The 20,293-nt window shown below is 57.1% G+C and overlaps 1 protein-coding gene across 1 annotated transcript; it reads right to left on the reverse strand.

The window, feature by feature from the left end:
- Positions 1-1,484: 1,484 nt before the first annotated feature.
- Positions 1,485-16,664, reverse strand: LHX6 (LIM homeobox 6). The gene is made up of 9 exons (XM_055816015.1): positions 16,201-16,664; positions 15,629-15,811; positions 15,428-15,549; positions 9,612-9,832; positions 6,918-7,018; positions 6,741-6,836; positions 4,547-4,721; positions 3,648-3,751; positions 1,485-1,915 (listed from the first exon to the last, which is right to left on the reverse strand). The coding sequence occupies exons 1-9, from the start codon at positions 16,303-16,305 to the stop codon at positions 1,895-1,897; spliced, it is 1,128 nt and encodes a 375-aa protein (XP_055671990.1). The 5' UTR covers positions 16,306-16,664; the 3' UTR covers positions 1,485-1,894.
- Positions 16,665-20,293: the final 3,629 nt, after the last annotated feature.

Consider the following 20,293-nt stretch of genomic DNA (forward strand, 5'->3'; position numbering starts at 1 on the left):
GGCCACCTCAGCAGACATGCACATCTCCTTCGGCCGTTCCCTGGGCGGTCGGAGCGGCGAGCCTCCAGCCTTGCAGTTAGCTGGAGCTGCGTGGCCAGCCAGCTGTGTCACACGGAGCTCGGGGGCACAGGCAGGGGAAGGCTTGCTGCGCGTGCGATACGGACTGGCCAAACCCATGGGATGACTGCCCACCCGGCCGATGTTGGAGATTGATCCAGGATCTCCCAGAAAGAAAAATACATGTATCTACAGTTTGAATTAAAAACAAGTTATGCAATGGATGGATTCCTGTCTTCCATTCCTCAGGCACAGTTCAGTCACACTATGCACTAACTGTGGCTCATAGTAGGCTTTCACATTCTTGGAAACGTGGCCTCACAGACACTTAGCAGCAAGACAAACCCATGTGCTTGCATGGAGAGAGGTTTCGTTACAGACCTGCTCTTGGCTTGGTGCAAACTGAGAAGGGCTGGCAAAGGTTACTTGTTTACTTTTTGTTGTTACCGTCAATGAAGGATTATTTCAGAGTTTTTTTCCTGATTTGGGGCCAGGCTGCTGAGCACTTCCTTTGCTGTTGCAAGAGCCCTGTGGTGCCTGCCCCACTGGCAGCAGTCCTCCTGGGCTGTGCCTTTGTCCGAGGACTTGGCAGGAGCAGCAGCCATACTCCAGCAAGGGAGAACAGCAGGAGGGCAGAGGGAATCAGAGCGATGCTGCCAGGTAAAGGAATGTGCCATCACCTTGCTGTCCACTCAGCTAGCCACTGCTCCTGCTGGCCTTGCTGTGGTTTTCACCTTTTTAAGTGGTCTCCAGTTTCTACCCCACTGTTTCCACTGACTGAATTTGGGTCCACAACAGGGCAGAACATTTCTATACCTTTACAGCCAGCTTCCATTGAGGATTTCCCAGTCCCAGAGTATGGAGTCTCTGAGAGTTTTGTGTAGGTACATTCTGAAATCACCCATTTGTGATGCGATATGACTTCAAGGAAATAAAAGTAGCTTGTTAATAAAGAACAAGAGTAAAAAAATAAAAAAATAAAAAAGATTTGGCAGGTGGCTGTGAGAGGAGAGAGACGCAGTGTTCTAAGAACAAGTCAGCAATCAGAAACTTCAGGGTGCTAAACCTGGCTCTGCCACCAACCCCCACGGTTCCTCTCAGTTTAGGACATCTCAGTTTCCCCTCCTATAAAACGGGGGGAAAAACACTAAGGTTCACTTACCTTAGAGTGATCAAACGACATGTGATTCTAAAGCACTTTGAGGAGGAAGAAAAACTGCCTATTTCCAGCTGGCATCGTGTTTTCCACTTAGTGGAGTCTCAGCTACCCGCGAGTTTGGCTCAGGAAGGTCTGTGTATATATCAAGTTGCTGAGCCAAAAAGCCTATTTCAGATTTCACACATGCAAGTGGAAATAAGGAGGGATGTCCGGGAACCGACAGTGCTTCACTGGTGCAAAAAGAGAATCAGGCCAAACCACGTAAATTCCTCCTTTCTTTACGTTCACCGAGGTGATCATCGACCCCCCCCCCCGAGACTCAGCATGTTCTGGTTTGCTCATATTCCCATGGGTTTGAGAGCAAGATTTGCAAGCACAGTAGAGTCATTAATTTTGACTGTGTCTGGCATTGCCTTGGAGATACTCATGGTCATTCTACAAGTCCACAAGAAACAAGTGAAAAATGTAACTCTGCACTCAACACACACATACACAGAGTGTTGCTGGAGAAATAATAGTGGATGATAGATGCTGGTCAATGAAAATAACTGAGAATGCTGGATCTGAGTTTCTCCTGCATGAGTGATAACCGTTGCCTTGGGCTGGACGCTGTGTTTCAGCGGCTGAGGGGCAGTGGTGCTGGTAGCGCCATGGGCAGATGAGGAAGAGTTCGCGCCGTCAGTACTGAAAGAGGATGACCTAGTGGGAAAAACGTGAATCGAGCGTTAGCTGCTTTCAGAGACAGACAGCCCTCACAATGGACATGTGTTTTCTGCCCCGCTATGGCAGCCGCTTCCCTGCAGGAAATCCCTCTCCAGAACCACTGCCTGCCCAGGAGCCACCAGCCCTGCCCATGGCACAGAGCCGGCGGGGGACGGCACACGCCACAGCCGCGGAGCCCAGGAGGGAGGTAACGGGACCATTGCAGCACACAGCCTGGGAGAGGTCCCTCAGGCACACCATTAGCTGAGAAACTGTATTGTACCAGGCAATGCACCGAGACCAGCGTTTAATGTATTTGTTCTGTGACATGGCAGCTACCAAGACAGATGAAGGTCATTACCAAGTCTTGACTCTATCCCCCTCATTCGCTGATCAGCACAGGCTTCCCTCCAGCTGCTGCACCTCGCTGCCCTGCACACAGAACATCTGTCCTCGCCATGGTCGAGGGAGCACCTGCTGAGTGGGTCACAACACTGTTCACCCCAGCCGCTGTGCTGGGTGCCCCAAAAGGAGCAAGGGGTGCCCCACGTGTGGAGTGGAACAGGGACTTTGCATTTACATTGTTTTCCCAGGATCTCAGCTATCTCTGCTTTTAAAAAATTTTGGATGTTGAAAAAGCAGCTGCTTCAGGTTTCAGGAATTCAACATGCAGGTGACTGTTTGAAAAAGGAGCTGGCTGGGGGGTGTAGCGCTGTGTCCTGAGAACTCAGTTCTGCAACAGCTGCAGGCAAGTAACTGCATTTAAATCACAGGAGCTACTTGCTGCAGTGAAGTTTCTCTGAATGACAGCACCAGGACCGTATAATATTTTCTGAACACTCTCCAGCTTGCTAAATGGTAGCATTTAGACTAAAAAAGTCACTTTGCTGTGCCCCTGCTTGTGCTTATCGAAACAGAACCCAATAAGCTACCATTGCTGCATGGAATAGAGTGAGACTGGAAAAGAGAGATGCTGAGAACTTCTAACAGTAAAGACAAAAGCTAAAACCAGTTCAGGTTGCCAAAGGCTCAGTGTTTCCTCAAAATGAAGTCACTTAAATCGGGATCTTAAATTAAATCTTATAAGCCGGAAGTCTTGCCCCCAAATAAGCTGTGAGTTAGAACAGACAGATGCTTTAAGCACTGAACAGAAAAACACCAACATACAACACTGTTTCCTGGCCAGACATTGTGAAATAACATTCCCACTTCAGATACTGTAACAGCCACTTGTTATTTTTTTAAGCAATACTGGAATCCCCAAGAAATGAATCTTTCTTACTAACTCATGGAAAACTGGGAAGTTAGCCCATGCTAGAGGTGCCCCCTGCTCCACTGTTAACAGCCCGTGGCTGTAACACTGACCACGCGTGCAGGTGGCTGGGGAGCAGAGCAGGACGGAGCTCACTGCACACAGTGAGGAGAGACCACAGAGAGTTCGGGCAGGAGGATGTCAAAAGCCTTCAGCGAATGCAGGCACAGCATCCCAGCACATCACAACAACGAGGGGTATTTAGTGAAGAACAAAGTGATGCCATTTTGACCAATACTTGCTACGGCAATCTAGGGCCACCAAAATTAAGAAAAGACACATGAGTGGGTGGCAGCTGCCGGAGATCATGGAGGAGCAGTGATGCTGACAAGAGACAGCAGTGGCAATGACGTTACACAAAAATCTTTGCTAAAGTTGAGGTTTGGCCCCGAAGCCTGAAACAGGGACTACAATTACCTTCTCACCCCTATTAGATAGTGGTCCTTCCATGTCTGCTTTGAGGTGCACTGGTGGAGCAGTGTAGGGAAGTCTACAGTGCACTTGTCCACACTGTACCTGACCTGTGGATGAGAAGAGGCTTCAGCCTCTGTTACTACAAACAACACACGCCCTCCAGTCGGCACGGTCAGGCTTCCACCAGGGAGCAGCTGGGGACACACGAGGAAGAAGAGATGCCCAGTGGATCAGGCAGAGGCACAGCAGGAGCCACATTTTACCACAGCCCGTGTGGGCGAGGGAGGGGAGAAACCTCACAAGAGTCACGGAGCCAAAACCTCCATCCAGGCATGACCAAAGCTGCCCACCACTTGCAAATGATTCACCCATACTTGCAACCATCAGAGAAAGCAACTCTGATCTTCTGAGCAGCAAGGAGACCACTTGACCACCGAGCTTACCAGGGCACATTCACCCCTCTTCTCCACAACAAAGAAAACACAAGGCGGGCCAAGGACCAGTCAGGTAAAACCTGGGCACTGACTTCCCTGGGGATGAGGCATGGAGGGAGAGCCTGCAGAAGCCCCCTCCCCCCTCATTCCCTCATCTGGGGCTTCCTTGTAAATGGCCCTTCGGAAAATCCCAAAGAAAACGTCCATCAGACCACAAGGAGGAAGAGGAGCAGCAACATGTGCACCAGTCATGCGCTCACAGTACAGGGGCATTATTGACAGCACTCTGTGCTACCGCCTGCTCTGGGGGAGCACCCCGTGCCCTGCCATCCCCGAGCACCCCACGCCCTGCCGTCCCTGAGCACCCCGCCACACTCCTGTCCCCGAGCACCGCGCCGTCCCCAAGCACCCCGCTTCCCTGCCGCCCCCGAGCACCCCACCGCCAGAGCCCTGCGAGCCAGCACTTACTCTCTATGTATCCGTGCAGCGTCACCATCCGGGCCCGCTCTGGGCTGCTGAAGGGCGAGTAGTGAATGTCATCAGAGAGCGAGGAAGGGATGCGGGATGGGGGGGCTCCCGAGGGTGGCACTGTGTGCTGGGGGGTGTGTTTTTTATGGCGGGCTCTGCAGTTTTGAAACCAAACCTGAAACAAAAGCAGCAAACCCTGTGTCAATGGAGAGATGATTGGATTGATGTGAGGTCCTTCATCAAGACCCTATGACGGGTGTTTCTTCCAAGTATTTAAAAAAAGGGAATCAAATTTAGAAATCTGCATGCTGAAATACCTCACCAGCATTCCATCAGCTTGCACAGCTTTGTTTCGCACTCACTAGAGCAAGAGCTTGGTCTCAAGACAGTACATTCATCAGGGTGCCTGAAGTGGCATCTCTGCTATTGATTTGTCTTGGTCAAAACCAACACTGTTCTTTATAAAAGGAAATAAAACTACCAAGCTTGTTGCAGGAGTCACTGAATGAAACACCCTGACTAGGTCATGCAGAAACTTACATTAATGGTCATGCAGAGACTTACATTAATGGTCACACTATTTCCTTCCACACTAGAATAGTTTTAATGATAAGCTGCTCCCTGACCTTGAAGGGCTGTGAAAGCCCTGGGTAACAGCACCATACCAGCCTGGCAGAGACACCCCCGTACCCGAGCTTTGGCTGAGTTCATCCACCCCTGCACACGCAAAGCTTTGTCCCTGCCCGGCTTTTACTGCAAACAATGGGAGCACCTTTCAACGTCTTATTCGGATTTTAACCTTCCACCCCAGCTAGCCTGGCCTAAAAGCATGGCTGAGGTCAGCTGGGAAATGCATGAGCATTGGCAAGGTGAGAGACAAGGGGAGACAATACCAAGTAAAAGCTCAGAGTAGGAGAAGATGGGACTTTAGAGATGATGAAAACAATATTGCTTTAATCACTTGTGGTTTATTGTATTCAAAAACCACATTAGCAGAACATTAAAGCTAAGAAATGAGGGTACTGTGGTGGGATACAGCCCTAGTCCATATAAGTGGCAGGTATGAGCCCTCTGACCATACGTCACTGCTTTAATTCAAGGAATAGTTAGGGGATTACATCCCGAGTTAAAACGTGCATGGAAAAGGGGTTTTTTTATGCTAATGTGATGATTTCTTTCTTATGCTTTAATTTTTGAGAGATAGCTGGGAGTAAAATCTTCCTCAAGGCTCAGCGAAGATCAGCTTTCTGAGGCTGAGCACGCTGGACAGTCATAAGCATTTGACAAATTGTTTCCTGTTCAAAGTGCCTTTAAAAAATATCTACATAAAAAATAGCCCAGCGTGCAGACTGCTCGATCTTTAGCTAAATGAAGAATCTCAATAACTGAGACTTGAGCCAGATTTTCACACATGAAATTTAAATGTGTCGTTGGCAAAACAATCCTGGATGAAAGCTCCAAATTTATTTTAATCACTGGTGTTTTTATTACATGCAGAAAGTATGTCAGCAGAACATTAAAGTGAAGAGTATAAAAGTCACCGAGGGGTAGAGCTGGGCTGCCTACAGGGATGGCGAGCTGGGGGCTGCGGTGGGAGCATTTCTCTCAGTCCCGACAGCCCCACTTTCTCTCCCCTCCCAAACAGCACAAGCATGGGGACTTCCCTGCCACTGCATCCCCTGGGGCTGCAAAAATACCCTTTTTCTTTAAACTTCTTGATCCCAGCACTTCCCGAAGCAAGCCAGCTGTGCCTGACCCCAGTGGGGACGCTGCCAACTGCCAGGGAAGCGCTTTTGCTGCCGTGCCTGCTGTCAGGCCCGTGCACTAACAGTGGCTTTCCCGCTCAGTGATTTATTGGGACAGGCTGGGGCTGAATGGTTGGGTTTTTTCATTGCATCGTAAGAGGAAAAAACAAATAGAAAAGCCACAAGCAAGACAGAGGAAGGACAGTGCAGGCATCGCTATGGGAGCCAGTGAAGCTGACACGCTTGTGAGGCAGCACAAAGCTGCTGGATGCTGCAAGTCCCGGAATCAACGTATGGGAGCAAAGGGCTATGGGGATGTGAGTCCTGTTTGGTACCAGCCTTTTGGTGCACCCCCTCTACCCCTTCCTCTGCCCTGCCTGGGGCTGCTCAGCCAATGGTGCTCGCACCCTGCCCATCCCTGCCTGCACCCTGCCCATCCCTGCCCGCACCTGAATGACTCTCCGGCTCAGCCCCGTCATGTCCGCCAGCTTCTGAAGCGTTTGTGCATCGGGGTTGTTGTCCTGAGCAAACTGTGCCTGCATGACCTGGCAGGGAGAGGAGAGAGCAGGTCAGGATGAGGCCAGGGAGCTGCAGCCCCTCCAGCCCCCCTGGCCCAGCCCCACTACCTGCAGCTGCTCGGCGGTGAAGGAGGTGCGGGCCCTCTTGGCTGGCTTCGGCTGGCTGTCCTGCTCTGAGGGCACAGCCCCCTCCAGCGTGATCCCATTGCCTACGAGAGAGAAGCCCCATGCACCACAGGTCACAGACCCCCTGCCCGCCGCCCCTGCGTGCAACGGGGACAACACGCCTGGCATCGCAGCATGGGGCACCCACAGCATCCCTTGCTGCCAGCAGCAGCAGAAAGAGTAGAGCCAGTGCCACCACCCAGGACCCACCCTGGGCTGCTGAGCCCCTCCACACACTGGGGAGGAGACACTGCTGACCCTGATGAATTCACTGTTGAATTAAGAAAAATGCAGCAAATTGGTGGAAGCTGTGGGAAACGAGGGACGGCAGCGGGAAGATGGATGTCAAGGTGGTGCGTGAAGGAAAGCACTGATGTCCTGCTGGCCCTGACTCACAGCCACATCCTCCAGGCAGCTGCTCAGAAGGGGACCCTGTCTCTGCTGCACTCACGGACTTCCATCACTCCTGCCCCATGCTGCTCCCCATGACCCCATCTTCCCCTGCCGGTGCTGCCTCCATCAGTCGTTTCATTTGCTCAGAGCATTTCAGTGGGCTCTTTGCTCCTTTCCCCGGCCTCAAATCCTTCCAGCACCCCAACCTCTTCCTTCTCCTGGGTCCCATGCTCTGAGCAGCAACCACACTAAGGGGTACGTGCCAGGGGGACACTGGCCACCCACTTGCCAAGCACAGTATGGGGGACAAGCCTAACCGTTCACACAGCTACGGAGCCTGCCGGGAGGGCAGCCGGAGCCAGGGTCCCTCATTCCTCACTGGGGTCCCTGCTGCAGCCCGTGTTGTGCCTGGCCCTGCTGCTCTCGGCAGTGCGGATGAAGCAGGGATAAGGGATGGATGAGGGAGGATGCCTGAGCAGAGCTGGCGCTCACCCCACCCCCAGGATGCGCCTGCACAACTCGCCGCTCGCTCTGCAAGCTGGACCAGGCTGTGATTGTCTTGGCTTGAGTTGAAGGGCTTTCTCATATAGTTTGACTTGTTCTTTTCGGATGATGAATGGGACTCTGACTTCAGCAACATCTGTTTATTTTTCTTGTATGTAAAACCTCATGTGCAGAAGAAATTGCTGGGTAATTACTGGAGGGGGGGGAGCATGGCCCTCCAACTCTGCAGCAACTGCAGTTCTCCAAAGTGATCCCATCCCCTTCTCAAAACCAGGGAACACGTGAACACAGGTACCCACTCAGGACACTCACCACATGTCCCAGCACTGCCCGACACCGTGGGGCTCAGCCCACACCAACAGGTCCTTACAAGCAGCAGCAAACCCACCGCCCCAGCCCTCAGCTGGGATAACGGCTCTGCGGGACCCCCCTGGCACCAGACCCTGCCGGCCTCACACCAGCCTGTTCCTCCAGGGCACACGGCTTCTCCCCCTCCATCTCCACTCCCCACCGCCTCGCTCGCACCTCCACAGCGGCTGACCATATGGATCAACATGCTGCAAACCATGGCCCAAGCTGGGACCCTCCCAACCCAACTGGGCACTCTGTTTTCATCCTCTTACTCAAACACTGTAAACAGAAACACATTATTTTCACATCAGGTTGTTAATGGTTTCCACATGCTGCATGGGCCAGGACATGCTGTTTGCCTCCCCATGCCCACCAAGCACTAGCGAGGGGCACAGAGGGCTGGAGCCCTGCTCCCGGCCGGGGGCAATGCCCCAGCACAGCCCCAGCAGGGTCCCAGGAGTGCGAGGTTATGAGAAGGCAGCCCTGGACACTTCCCTCAGTGACTTTGTAGCTGCACAGCATCCCCAGGTACCTTGCCCGGCATAATGCCCATGTGATAAAAGCAAACAGCCTTGCAGCCGCCATGGCCATCACTCCCCACGGGCACAAGCACAGGAGGGAGATGAACCTGGTCTCATCGCATGGGCAGGACGTGGCTGGGCTCCCTCCTGCCCCAGGCACAGCCAGGCTCCTGTGACATCAAGCCCAGGAGGCCTCCTGCTCCCCTGAACCACAGTCGCTGCCATATCAACATATCTCAGGTGCTTCCTAATGCAGGACAGCCCCTGGCGCTGCCTGGCTGCCCTGTGCAGCACGTTGGACTAACCCCAGCTTGTTCCTCCGAGCATCTCTGGCCGCTGCCATGCAGCAGGATGGGGCTGGGCTCAAGGGGATGGGAGCTGAGGCAGCTCCTTGGTGTCACCGCCTTGACGGGGAAAGCAGCGGCCGACCGGCTGCTCACAGCATGCCGCCATGGGGACAGCATCGTGGCGCAGTCCAGCTGGGAGCAGCACTTCCCCGGGTGGGCAGGGTGGGTGGAAAATGATGGGAAGGTTTTGTCGGATGTCCAGCTTTCCCACCTTCTAGATTCATGACTCACAGCCTCACAATCCCAGCAGCTTCCTCGCACACTGCATGCCGGGCTCTGCAGGACTGGGGGCTTGTCCCGCCATTGCCTGGGGCACTCATGTCTGCCACAGCCACCGGTGCTGCCGGCAGATCGGCCACCCCTGCGCCTTGTGCTCAAGTGCCGCAGGGCCACCCATTACACCCTTTTGGCAGCCACAGGACCAACCCTGGCACCCTGCGATGGGGGTCAGCGCAGGGGACAGGGACAGCCCCACATGGTCCCTGGGGTAAGGCCACAACCATGGCGTTGGGTCTGCGTACCGTTTTCTGCCGCTCGCTTGAGGTTCTCTATCATGGTGTCGTAGTGAATCCGGCACAGCACCTTCTCCTCCACCAAGCCAAACTCCTCGCCGGTGGAGAGCTGCCGCTTGCAGGAGAAGCAGGCGAAGCAGGCGAGGTGGTAGGCGTTGCCCCGCGCTCGCCGCACCCAGTCGCTGGCGTAGATCTGCCTGCCGCAGCGGGCACACTTTGTACCAAATCGGCTGCAGAGGAGAAGAGACAGGGTGAGGGCAGGCAGGGCGAGGGCCAGCATGACACCGAGGGGCAGGCACTGCTGCCGGTCCCATTGCTCGCCCCGTCCAGCCCAAACCCCACAACAGCCACGCAGGGAAGGAGCCGCAGCCAAATGGCCCCGCGCGGGCAGCAGCGTGGGCAGGAGCGGGTGTGACTCGCTGCAGTGCCAGGCATGGCCGAGGGGCTGAAGCGATGCAGCCCGTGAATCAGCTTCCAAGCCCGTGGGCTTTTTATTTAGATAACAGACAGTGTGAGACTCAGATGGAAACTGTGTCAGAGCTGGTTGTCTCACATTGCCATAAATCAAAACATGTGTTTTCTCCTCACACGTACAGGCGCATGCATCTGCTTTTTCCTCCTACGAGGAGGTCTCCTTGCTGCGAGAGGATGATGATCACGCTTAAGTGAGTTACGCTGGAAAGCAGCTCAGCACAACGAGAGGCAGCAAGGGGGCCAGGATCCCCGTGCTGGGCACTAGACTTTTGCTCACACTTCTGAAAAAGCCCATTTCTGCCAGGATGCTACCGGCCGAGGGTGGGCGATTCACAGGGAGCCGCAGATGTGGTCCCTGTGGCCCTGCACCCCTGGGCCACGGCTGCAAGGAGATGCTGCCTGCGCACAGGCAGAGTCAGGCACAGCCTTGGTTATGCTTCTGCATTTTAACATTAATGCTGCTTAAAAATAAATGCAATGAGCAGCAAGCAGCAGAAAGAGCAGCAGGGGAGAAGTGAGCGTCTCCCCTGCCACTGCAGAGCTGGTGCTGACTCCGACACAGCCCTGATTGCATGCACTTCCCCATGCACCCCCAGGGCAGCCACTGCTGCCACCAGCACCGCCTCAGGCTCCACGGGTCCCCCCCTGCCCCCCCCCCAGCCCCGCACTGCCCGGCAAGCAGAGCTGCTGCCACCCTTGCCCAAGCAGCTCCAGCATCTCCCAGCACAGGCACAAAACACGGAGCAGTGACAGCCACACCGAGCAGCAGAGCCACCGTCCTGCCAGCCCCTCGAGCAGCAGAGCCACCGTGCTGCCAGCCCCTCGGCTTTGGTCAGCCAGAGCAGCCCCTGGCCACTGCAGAGCGGACACGGAGGGGCCCAGGTCAGCCCACCACCGCCAGCACCACCCGACCCCACGCCACAGCCCGCCATGGGTTCAGCGAGATGCAGAGAGACTGTCCTGTGCTGGAATTACTAATTGCAAAACTATTTGGGAGGAAAAGAAAGGTTTAAATTTTTCAGCCTGACCATAGCTGACCAAAAAAAAAAAAAAAAAAAAAAGCTGGTTTAGAACGGACATTTCTGTGCTGAAATTATACAGAGACTTAGCTAAGAGACTTCACTAATTTACTTCAGATGGGAACGTTGTAAACTGACTTTGTGCCAGCTAGTTTATATAAACGCACAAACAAAAGAACTGTATTAATTTTTTATTTAGAAGTAAAGATCATTCCTTTAAATTGAATTACTTTGAACAATGTGCTATGTAAACAGTCGTACTTACTGAACGGTATCAAACGAGGGGCAGGCTTACCAAGCTAATAGCACGTGGTAATCACTGCTCCCCGCTCGAATCACAGCCTGCTGCAGGGAGGGGGGAGCACAGCACGGGGACAGGCACATTCCAGGGCCGAGGGGAAACTGAGGCACAAGGCACCACACAGGAAAGGTCACACATCCCTATCACACCACCAGCTGGGATCTGGGGCAGACACCCAGTTGGGCCCAGACCCACAGCACCCCTAGTATCTCCAGGGGCCAGGTGGGTTCCCCAGGTTGGCAGGGAGCAGGGAAGGGGCTGCAGAAGGCACAGGGGCTGCCAGGGCCATGGCAGCCAGCACAGACAGGGGTGGACATCACTGTCTCCTGTGCAGCCACAGCATGAGCAGCACCCGGAGAGGGACTGAGGCTCAGCAGCCAGAACAGGCACGGGGGCTGCGCAGGGTGCAGCATTAGTGACTGCCGATGCTGCGCCTGCAGCTCTTGCCAGCACCTGCCCCCAGCACCGACCGCAGCGATCAAGTTTTACAAAAAACAGGCTGAGCCAGGGCTGGACACAGACACCCACTGTCACCCAACAGAGACTGTCACTGCAGGGACCACCACCACTGGCAACGCGGGAATGGGGAGAGAAATGCCTGCGAGCACACTGCCCTGACCCATCACTCCTGGAAATAACAGCTCAAAACCAAACCAGACTTCAGGTCACTGAGCTTGCAGGTCTGTGAGAGCCCAAAGATCCCCGTCTGCTCGGGGTGGTGGATCACCAGGCAAGGGGCTCCACATGGCTTCTGCCACCTGCCTGGTGGGGATGGGGATGGGGCTGCACTGCAGCAGGAGCCAGAGCCGGAGACATCACCAAGCCCAGCACTACAGCACAGGCCGAGGCACCACCAACATCTGCCCGAGCCATCAGCTCACACCCCACGCGCGTGGTTTGTGGTCGGGTGAGCAGATGCTGCCGGCACTTCACAACGGTTAACGCTAGGAGATGGAAACTGCCAACAACGTTACCAGGAAAGACTCAACCCAGAGAGACTCATCCCGCCTCCCCCAGGGGCGGCCACAACATCTGGGGTGCGGGAAGAGCAGAGGCAGAGGACACCCTGGTGCATCCTGGCTCTCACATACCCCTCATAGCTGGGTGCTGCAGCTCCCCGAGCCCTGTTGTCTGTCCCTGCCTGCAGGGGACAGGGCAGGGGCCACCCAGCACCCAGGGCCACCCGCAGCTCCAAATATCCCTGGGCCCACTCCATAGGAAGCCCCTAACACAGCCCCCAGAGGCAGCTGCAGCTTCCAGACATCGCTCCAAATCACAGCAGCCCGGCCATGGGTTGCCTCAGTGAGTCTGTCTCCATGCCGAACCACAGCAGTGCTCGCACAGGAGCATCATCCCAGCGGGGCATGACAGCGAGGAGCGACGGAGGCCACCTGGGCCACAGCCAGGCTGCAGGCGCTGGCCCACCCGCGGCACAGCTTTTTTGCTGTCCTGGCCCCCAGGGACACATGCTGGAGCCAACAAGCCCACGGTTGCATGCCCAAGGGCTACTGAGGAGGCGGGGAGCCGTGGGACACCGCGGGAATCACACGGGACCTCCCTACAACCAGAGCCATGGGAGCTTGGCTGTGAGCAGCCCTCGCATCACCCGGGAACACAATGTTCTGCTCAATGACCTCCAATTTTAATTTGGTTCTCCTCGAAGTGCTGGAGCCCTGGACGCCAAACGCAATTATTTGACAAGACACAGGAAACAGCAGCATTTGCTTAAAAACGCACACGAGGCAGCCCCTGGTGCCAGCAGGGAGGGAAGGGTCGGGCAGGGCAGGCCTGGACGCGCTCGCCATGGGCAGCGGTGCCCGACAGCCGCCGAGCAGCGCCCCTGGGTGTCCCTCCGACAGCCCCCAGCTCCAGCTCCCGGGAACCGGCGCTGGTGCCACAAAAGCTGCCGTTGGCGGCGCGCATCCCGCCGCCCCTGCCCGCCGGCCTCGGCTCTGAAGACCCGCACGGGTTAGAATGGGTTCCCTGCTTTGCTTTAAAAAAAAAATACAAAACCGCACACACTTCATCCGCAGCAAATAATAAATCCCCCAAAAGCCATTTCAAGAGTCAGGTTTGTCCTTTGCCAAGCGCCGGGTCCCGGCAGTCCCGGACTCGCGGCGGGCTGGGATGCTCACAGAGGCCGGGATCGGGCGAGCAACCCCCGAGCCGGGTTTACCGGGGGGCGTCTGCCCCGGCCCCGGCGGGCGGCTCCCGGCTGCGGAGCGGCCCCGGCGGCGGCGGCGGCTGCTCAACCGAGCGAGCTCAACCGGGCGGGCTCCGCCGGGGCCGCGCTCGGCGGCCCTGGGGGCTGCGAGAGGAGCGGTACCCGCCGGTACCGAGCGCTGCCGCTCCCGCCGCACAGCGTTTCACAAAAAAAAAAAACAAAAAACAAACAACCACAAAACCAAAAAACCCAATCAAACCAAACCAAACCCAAGAAACCCCTCACCCCCAAATCCCCATTTCTTTGTGCAAAAGGTAAGTGCGAAGCGCAGCCGGGGAGCCACCCAGCCCCCCGAACCGGCCGCCCCGGGACCGGGACGGTCCTGCGGCGCCCGCAGCGATTTTCGTTGTGGTTTTGCTGCGGCCCCGCCGGTGCCCGAGGGCAGAGACCCCGCACCGGCAGCCTGGGACGGGGCTGCGGGGGGGCGCTAAGCAGGTTGGGGTTTCACAGCTGTTATTCGCTGGGTTTGCTCGAAGGCAATTTAAAGACCCGGTCGCTGCTTTAAAACCGCCTTTAGAAAGTGCCGCTCTTAAAAAAAAAAAAAAAAAAAAAAAAAAACACCAAACAGAAAAAAACGACCAAACCCCGCAAAATCACCAGCATTAACGGCGTCGGAACGATTATTAGTTAACGAAAAAGCTAATAGTACTCGGAAGCAGCACAACGGCACGGCGGACCTCCCGAAACCTTTCTGCTGAGAGCGGAGGCGATTTTGGTGAAATCACAAAAAATAAAGCAGTTTTAAAAATAATCACAACGCCTATAACAACGGTCACAGCGGTGGTGCGGGCGAGGAGCGCGGCGGCCCCTCGGGCTCAGCATCCCCCGCCGGCAGCCCGGGGGCTGACAGCCGGTACCCGAGCGTTTGCAGACCCTCTCGATAAAAACCACCGGAGGAACGGGCAAGGCGTTTTGCCCCGAGTACGCCTTGCCCGCCGCACCTCTGGCCGCGAAGGCTCCCCTACTCGCTCCGCCGCGGCGGGGGGATGCTGCCGAGCCCCCCGCGCCCCCCGCCGGGGTCCTTCTCACCTCCTGCCCGGAACCCCCCTTCCCCCCGGGGCAAACAATATTGCCCACCGCAGCGGGATGGGGAAAGTCAGAGCGAGGGGCTCTGGTGTTCAGTTAAATCCCGGTGAAGAGCTCGGGATCCTCCATCCCCTCCCGCCGCTTATTCGGAGAAAATTCGTGGTTTAAGGTTTATAACCAAAACCCCGTAGCAGCCAGTGCAGCCCCCCGCTCCCCGGGGCATGCTGGTCCCGGCCGAACGCACCAGCACCCGGCGAGCCCTGGCCCGGCCGCAGGAGCTCGCGCTGCCGATAATTTGTTTCGGTTCTTTGCCGCACGCCCGGCACGGCCGCTTCGGCACCGCAGGGCAGGCGGGGACTCACGGAGCCCCCCGACCCCGCAGACCGCCCGGGGCGCGCCTGCCCTCGGGGCCGGAGCCGCGGCGGTGCCGCCCGGGCAGCGTTTCCCCAGGCGAGGGGGCCAGTCCCCGCCATGCCGAGGGGCTCGGCCCGACCCGCCCGGCCCCGGCTGGGGGCACCGGCACCCCGGCAACGAGGGGGGGGGGGGGGGGGGGGCAGGAACCCCTCCGGGAGAGGCTGCGGCTGCACCCCGGCTCCCCTTCCTCCCCGCGCCCCGAGGGGACGCCCCTCCGCCGGGCTGCTCCGGGGAGCCCGGCCGCTTTTTCAAGCCTTTTCCCCGGCAGCGCCGGAGCGGAGCCGACCCCTCGGCAGCCGGCGAGGACGCTGAGCCCCCCCGGAGCCGGGGATTGGGCGCGGAGCTGCCCCCAGCCCGTGTCCCCTACCTGAAGTAGTCCATCTTGCAGAAGATCTCCTTGTTCTTGATGTAGCAGCTGTGCTGCTGCCTCAGCGAGGTGCGGCACACGGAGCACTCCAGGCAGCGGACGTGCCAGATGAGGTTGTTCACCTGCGGCAGAGAAGGGGGCTGAGACCCGGGACCCCCCGGGGCCACCCGGCACCCCCCGCAGCCCCCCGCCGCCGCTCACCTTGAGCAGGTACCGGTCGAGGATCTCCAGCCCGCAGCTGGAGCAGACGTTCTTGCCGGCCGACGGCGTGGAGGAGGAGGAGGATGGCGGGGAGCAGACGGACGGCGTGGAGGGCGTGCTGGGTGCCGAGCGGGCGTCCTCCTTTTCCAGGGCACCGGGCAGCGGCTCCCCGTCGGGCTGCGACTGCGGGTAGAGCCGCCGCGGGGCCGTCAGCCGGGGCCCCGCCGTCCCCCGCAGCCCCGGCCCGGAGCGTCCCGACGGATCCCCGCGGCCGCCGGTGTCCCCGGCCCGGAGCGTCCCCGCAGCCACCGGCACGGAACGTCCCGGCGGGTCCCCGCAGCCACCGGCGTCCCCGGCCCGGAGCATCCCGGCGGGTCCCCGCAGTCACCGGCGTCCCCGGTCCCGCAGGTCCCGCGGGTCCCGCAAACCCCTCCCCGGAATGTCTCGGCGGGTCCCCGCAGCCACCGGCGTCCCCGGCCCGGAGCGTCCCTGCAGCCTCCGGCCCGGAGCGCTCTAACGGAACCCCGGCGTCCCCGGCCCGGCGGGTCCCCGCAGCCCCCGGCCCCGCTTACCATGGCGCGGGCGTGCGGGTCGAGGCAGCGGGCGCTCCCCTTGGGCAGCGGCTCCGGCGGCATCACCTTGCGGGAGAGAGCGGGAGAGGGAGGCTGCGGCTCCATGCGCCGGGTGAGCGCCGGGCACCCTATATAAACCGCCTCAAAACAATAAATAAGAACTTTCTAGTGGCCATTTAAATCCTTTGCAACAAAAGCTGCGTCTTTTTAATGAAGCAATTTGAATGTGGATTGAATTCTCTCCCTGCCTGCACTTAACCCGGGCCTCTTGAAGTAATCGCTCGGTTCCCATGCGAGCCAAAGCGCTGAAAAAACCCCACAAACTACCTGCAATTAGAAATTGCCGTAAATGCCCGAGATAAGAGGTACCCAGAGTGTCAATTCCGGCTGTCAATCAGGGAATCCATCAGGCCACCCAAAGAATTGCAAATTTGATTTTTTTAATGGTAGTAATTAAAAATCGAAATTCTTCCCCCTCTCCCTCCACCGAGCACAAAACGCCCCAGAAAACGCCGGGCTGGAAAATCCTCCCCTCGGGCGCGGGGGCAGCCGGCGGCCCCGGCCCCGCGCCCGCCCCGGGGTGCCCGGCCCGACGGCAGCCGCGGCAGCGCTCACCTTGCCCGCCTCGGCGCCGGCCGGGGCGCGGCGGCCCGGGCCCCGGGGCTGCCCGCCCTCATGGCTCCGGTGCATGGGGCGGGCGCGCCCCGCTCCGCCCGCCGCCGCGCTCCGTGCCCGCGGGCGGCGCGTCCCGCGGCCGCGGCAGGAAGGGCGGGGAGCCGCGCCGGCCCCGCTCCCCCGCCGGGGGCGGCCGCGGGCCGGGCAGGAAGCGGCGCCCCCCCGCCGCGCCCCGGGGGCCGCCCGCCCCGCCGGGCCCCGCTACCTGCGGCGGCGGCACCGGCACCGCCCGCAGCGGGGGTGGGGGGGTCCCCCCGCTCCGGCCCGGCGCTGCCCGCCCCGACGAGGCGCACGGGGCAGCACCGTCGGGCCCGGCCGCGGCCCCCGAGCCCCCCGCGGGGCGGGCCGGGGTGCGGCAGCGCGGATCGCGCCCCCCGCCGCGGCGCCGGGCCGCCCGCCCCTGCCCCGGCTTCATTAGTAACCTGATAATTCCCCGGCAAAGCCCCGGCAGCGGTTCCACCGCGGGGTAATTGCAGGACCGTAACGTGAGCTGATGGCGGCCGGGGATGGATCCTCGCCCTTATTGATTTTGACAGCTAAATTGTTAACCGAGAGGGAAATCAGATGAAAGCCGTTTCAGAATAAATACAAGACATTAGGTTTAAACATCGAGGTTGCGAGAAAGCCCGAGAAACCCCCAGGAAACTCGGCCCAGGGCCGGCCGCTCACCCCCTCACCCCCCCACCCCCCGCGGGGGAGCCTGGCGAGGGGATAGGGACAAGTGTGGAGCAGCGAGGCTGGTGACGGACAGGTCGAGCTGCTCGTCCACATCGGCAGGGTCAGAATTAGCTCCAGAAGAAACACGCAGGAGTTTTCACAGCCACAGCCATGAGAGGTTCCTGCTCCTCTGCGCAGCACCGCTGGGAATCAGGCGATGCGGATTTTGTTGGCATGCGAGCGCCACGCGGGGCCATGAGCCCCATGCACTGCTGCTGGCTTCTCTGCTTCCGTGCTTTGGGCCCCACACTCGGAGCAGGCTCAGGACCAGGCTGCCTTCAGCCCAGCCTCTGCCCTCCCCAGCCTTGGGATCAAGCCTCAGCCCTGCAGGCAGCGAGGGCAGCAGATCTCCCCACGCGCCTTACATGGCTGCCTGCACCAGGAACGTGGGCCCGGTGGTGCCTGGGGAATGCAAAGCAGCAGTCGCTGGGTATTAGCCCCAACTGCATCCCCTTCCTTACCCACCACGTGCTCCCCCCAGCAGCGCAGCAGCTCGTATGAGGCAGCAACAAGGAGGCTGCGCAGCAGCCAGGATCCCAAAATTTGGGGTTCAGCATGTTTCGTGCCCCCACAGGTGAAGGCATGATTTCATATCTGTCCTGGGAGTCTCACTGTAGGCAGGAAGAGTGTTGAAATACTGAGAAAAACCTGACACTGCGGACATGGTGAACATTGTCCCTGGTACCCCACCTTGTTTCCCAGGGATTTGCTGGAAATACAAGGAAGGAAAAAAACCCCACCACCCAAAACCCCAAACCCCTGGGAGGACATGACTGTATGCTGGAGGTAAGAAACAACCCCCAACTCCTCAGGGGAGCCAGGCACCAAGCCCCGGTCTCCTTCCCCCCACCAGCCTGCCAGCCTCTGTACTTACAGCTTCAGAGTCAGCCGCATCCTCCACAGAGCGATGCCACACTCCCCAGCACTTCCCAAACCTGCTTTATGACGGCTGATATGCAGAGCCCCAGAGCTGACACTCATGAAAAAACGTTACTGAGCATTTACCTCCTCCCAGCTCCAGGGTTAGAAAGTCTCTGGTTTTGCTGAGCTATCGCCACTGGCTGCAGAAGAGGCGCGGGGCCTTCGGGAAGCCACAGCATTCCTGGGAAGCGCAGGCAGCAGGAGCGCTGCCAGGCCAGCGGCAGCGGGAATGACCGACACAAACACCGACCTGCAATAAAGCTCCCCCAGGTCTGAGTCTGGCCGAAAGACAGACAAGGCACTTCTGTTAGTGACCGTGGCAGTGAAAAAAAAAATTAAATAAAAAAAGACTGATGCTATTGTACCCAGATTTGTATCAGTGGACTCCGGCCGATGCCAAGCATTTACCACCCTCACTTCCTGCTTGCCGCCCTCACTTTCCTGGAGGAAAACATGCATTTTAAATGTTTATTTAGAGCTGTATGAATTTCAACAAATAGTATTTAAATACAAATAAATATCAAAGTATGTTTCTGACGGGAACACCATCACATACCCAATTTGAATCTAGGTATTTTCTAAATTCCTAATAGAAAGAGAATTGATTGCTCTTCTAAATAACGTGTACAGATCCAGAGGACTACAAACGTTAGACCATGCAAGAACAAAACACAGGCTGTTCACAAAGGAATGTAAACGGGTGTTACTGACATTTATAGAGGTACAAACTCTGTGATACTACTTTTCTCTTTACTCAGGTACCCATAAACTAGAAAGCAAACATTAATATCACAAAACCTACTTTTGAACAATTCAGGCTTTTAACAATCCATCCATCACAGACATGCACCGCTCCATTCCAGATGCTCGGTTTGGAAGCAGGAAGCATGCTCTGCTGTAGGAATACAAAACTTACTTTGCTACGCCAGTGAGCAACATCTGCGTACAGAAACCAGGGGCTGTTTAAAAATTATTTTCCTCCTCTTGTTTCAGACCACTGTTAATCAGCTTGGAGAAGCAACTCGAGAGTGATGAATGAGGCAAAGATTCAACACTGACAGGACTAGAGAGAGCAGACATTGGCAAAATCAGACCACTATCTCCTGGACCCGAGTGCATGTGTTCTCCAACATCCCCCTTCCACACGCAGTCACAGCACTGTGTGTACTAAGGAGAAAACTCTGCCAGAAAGTGGTGTTTATTTTTCCCCCTCGGATTTCTATTTTGCAGATAACGATTAGGGAGAAAAACGTGCTGCAGATCAAATTGTTTAAGCAAAATGCCATCCATCAGACTTGTAAATTAAGCACCTAGTGCAGGTAATCCCCAGTACACAGCAGAACCATTTTGCCACCAACGCTAGTGCCACTTTACACCAAGAGGCAACCAACCACCTTCACCACTTCATCAATCAGAAGCTCGACTGGTTGATGGGCAAATGCTCAGGTCATGTGCTTGACAGATGTCTTGGAGGCCGCAGTGTTATTCTCACGCTGTCACATCTGGTTTATGAAGAGCTGCCACTGAAAGGGATTACTGAACACAGGCATTAGATAAGCCACTGCTGCGCTCTGAAGCTTAGGGTGTGCAAATACACCAGATCCTATATGGAGGCACACACCTACAGCCTAAGTGACACTGAAAACACCCATGGTGTGTCAATATTTTAAGGTTATTGCATCATAAAGTAATACCTTAAGTTTGTAATTTGAAATGCAAAATAAATTTGCTTTGGTGCATATAAAACGTTGCATGCACAGTTACTAAAAGTGTTGCAAAA

Source organism: Falco peregrinus, chromosome 1 (genome assembly GCF_023634155.1).
Source record: "Falco peregrinus isolate bFalPer1 chromosome 1, bFalPer1.pri, whole genome shotgun sequence".
NCBI classification, from domain to species: domain Eukaryota; kingdom Metazoa; phylum Chordata; class Aves; order Falconiformes; family Falconidae; genus Falco; species Falco peregrinus.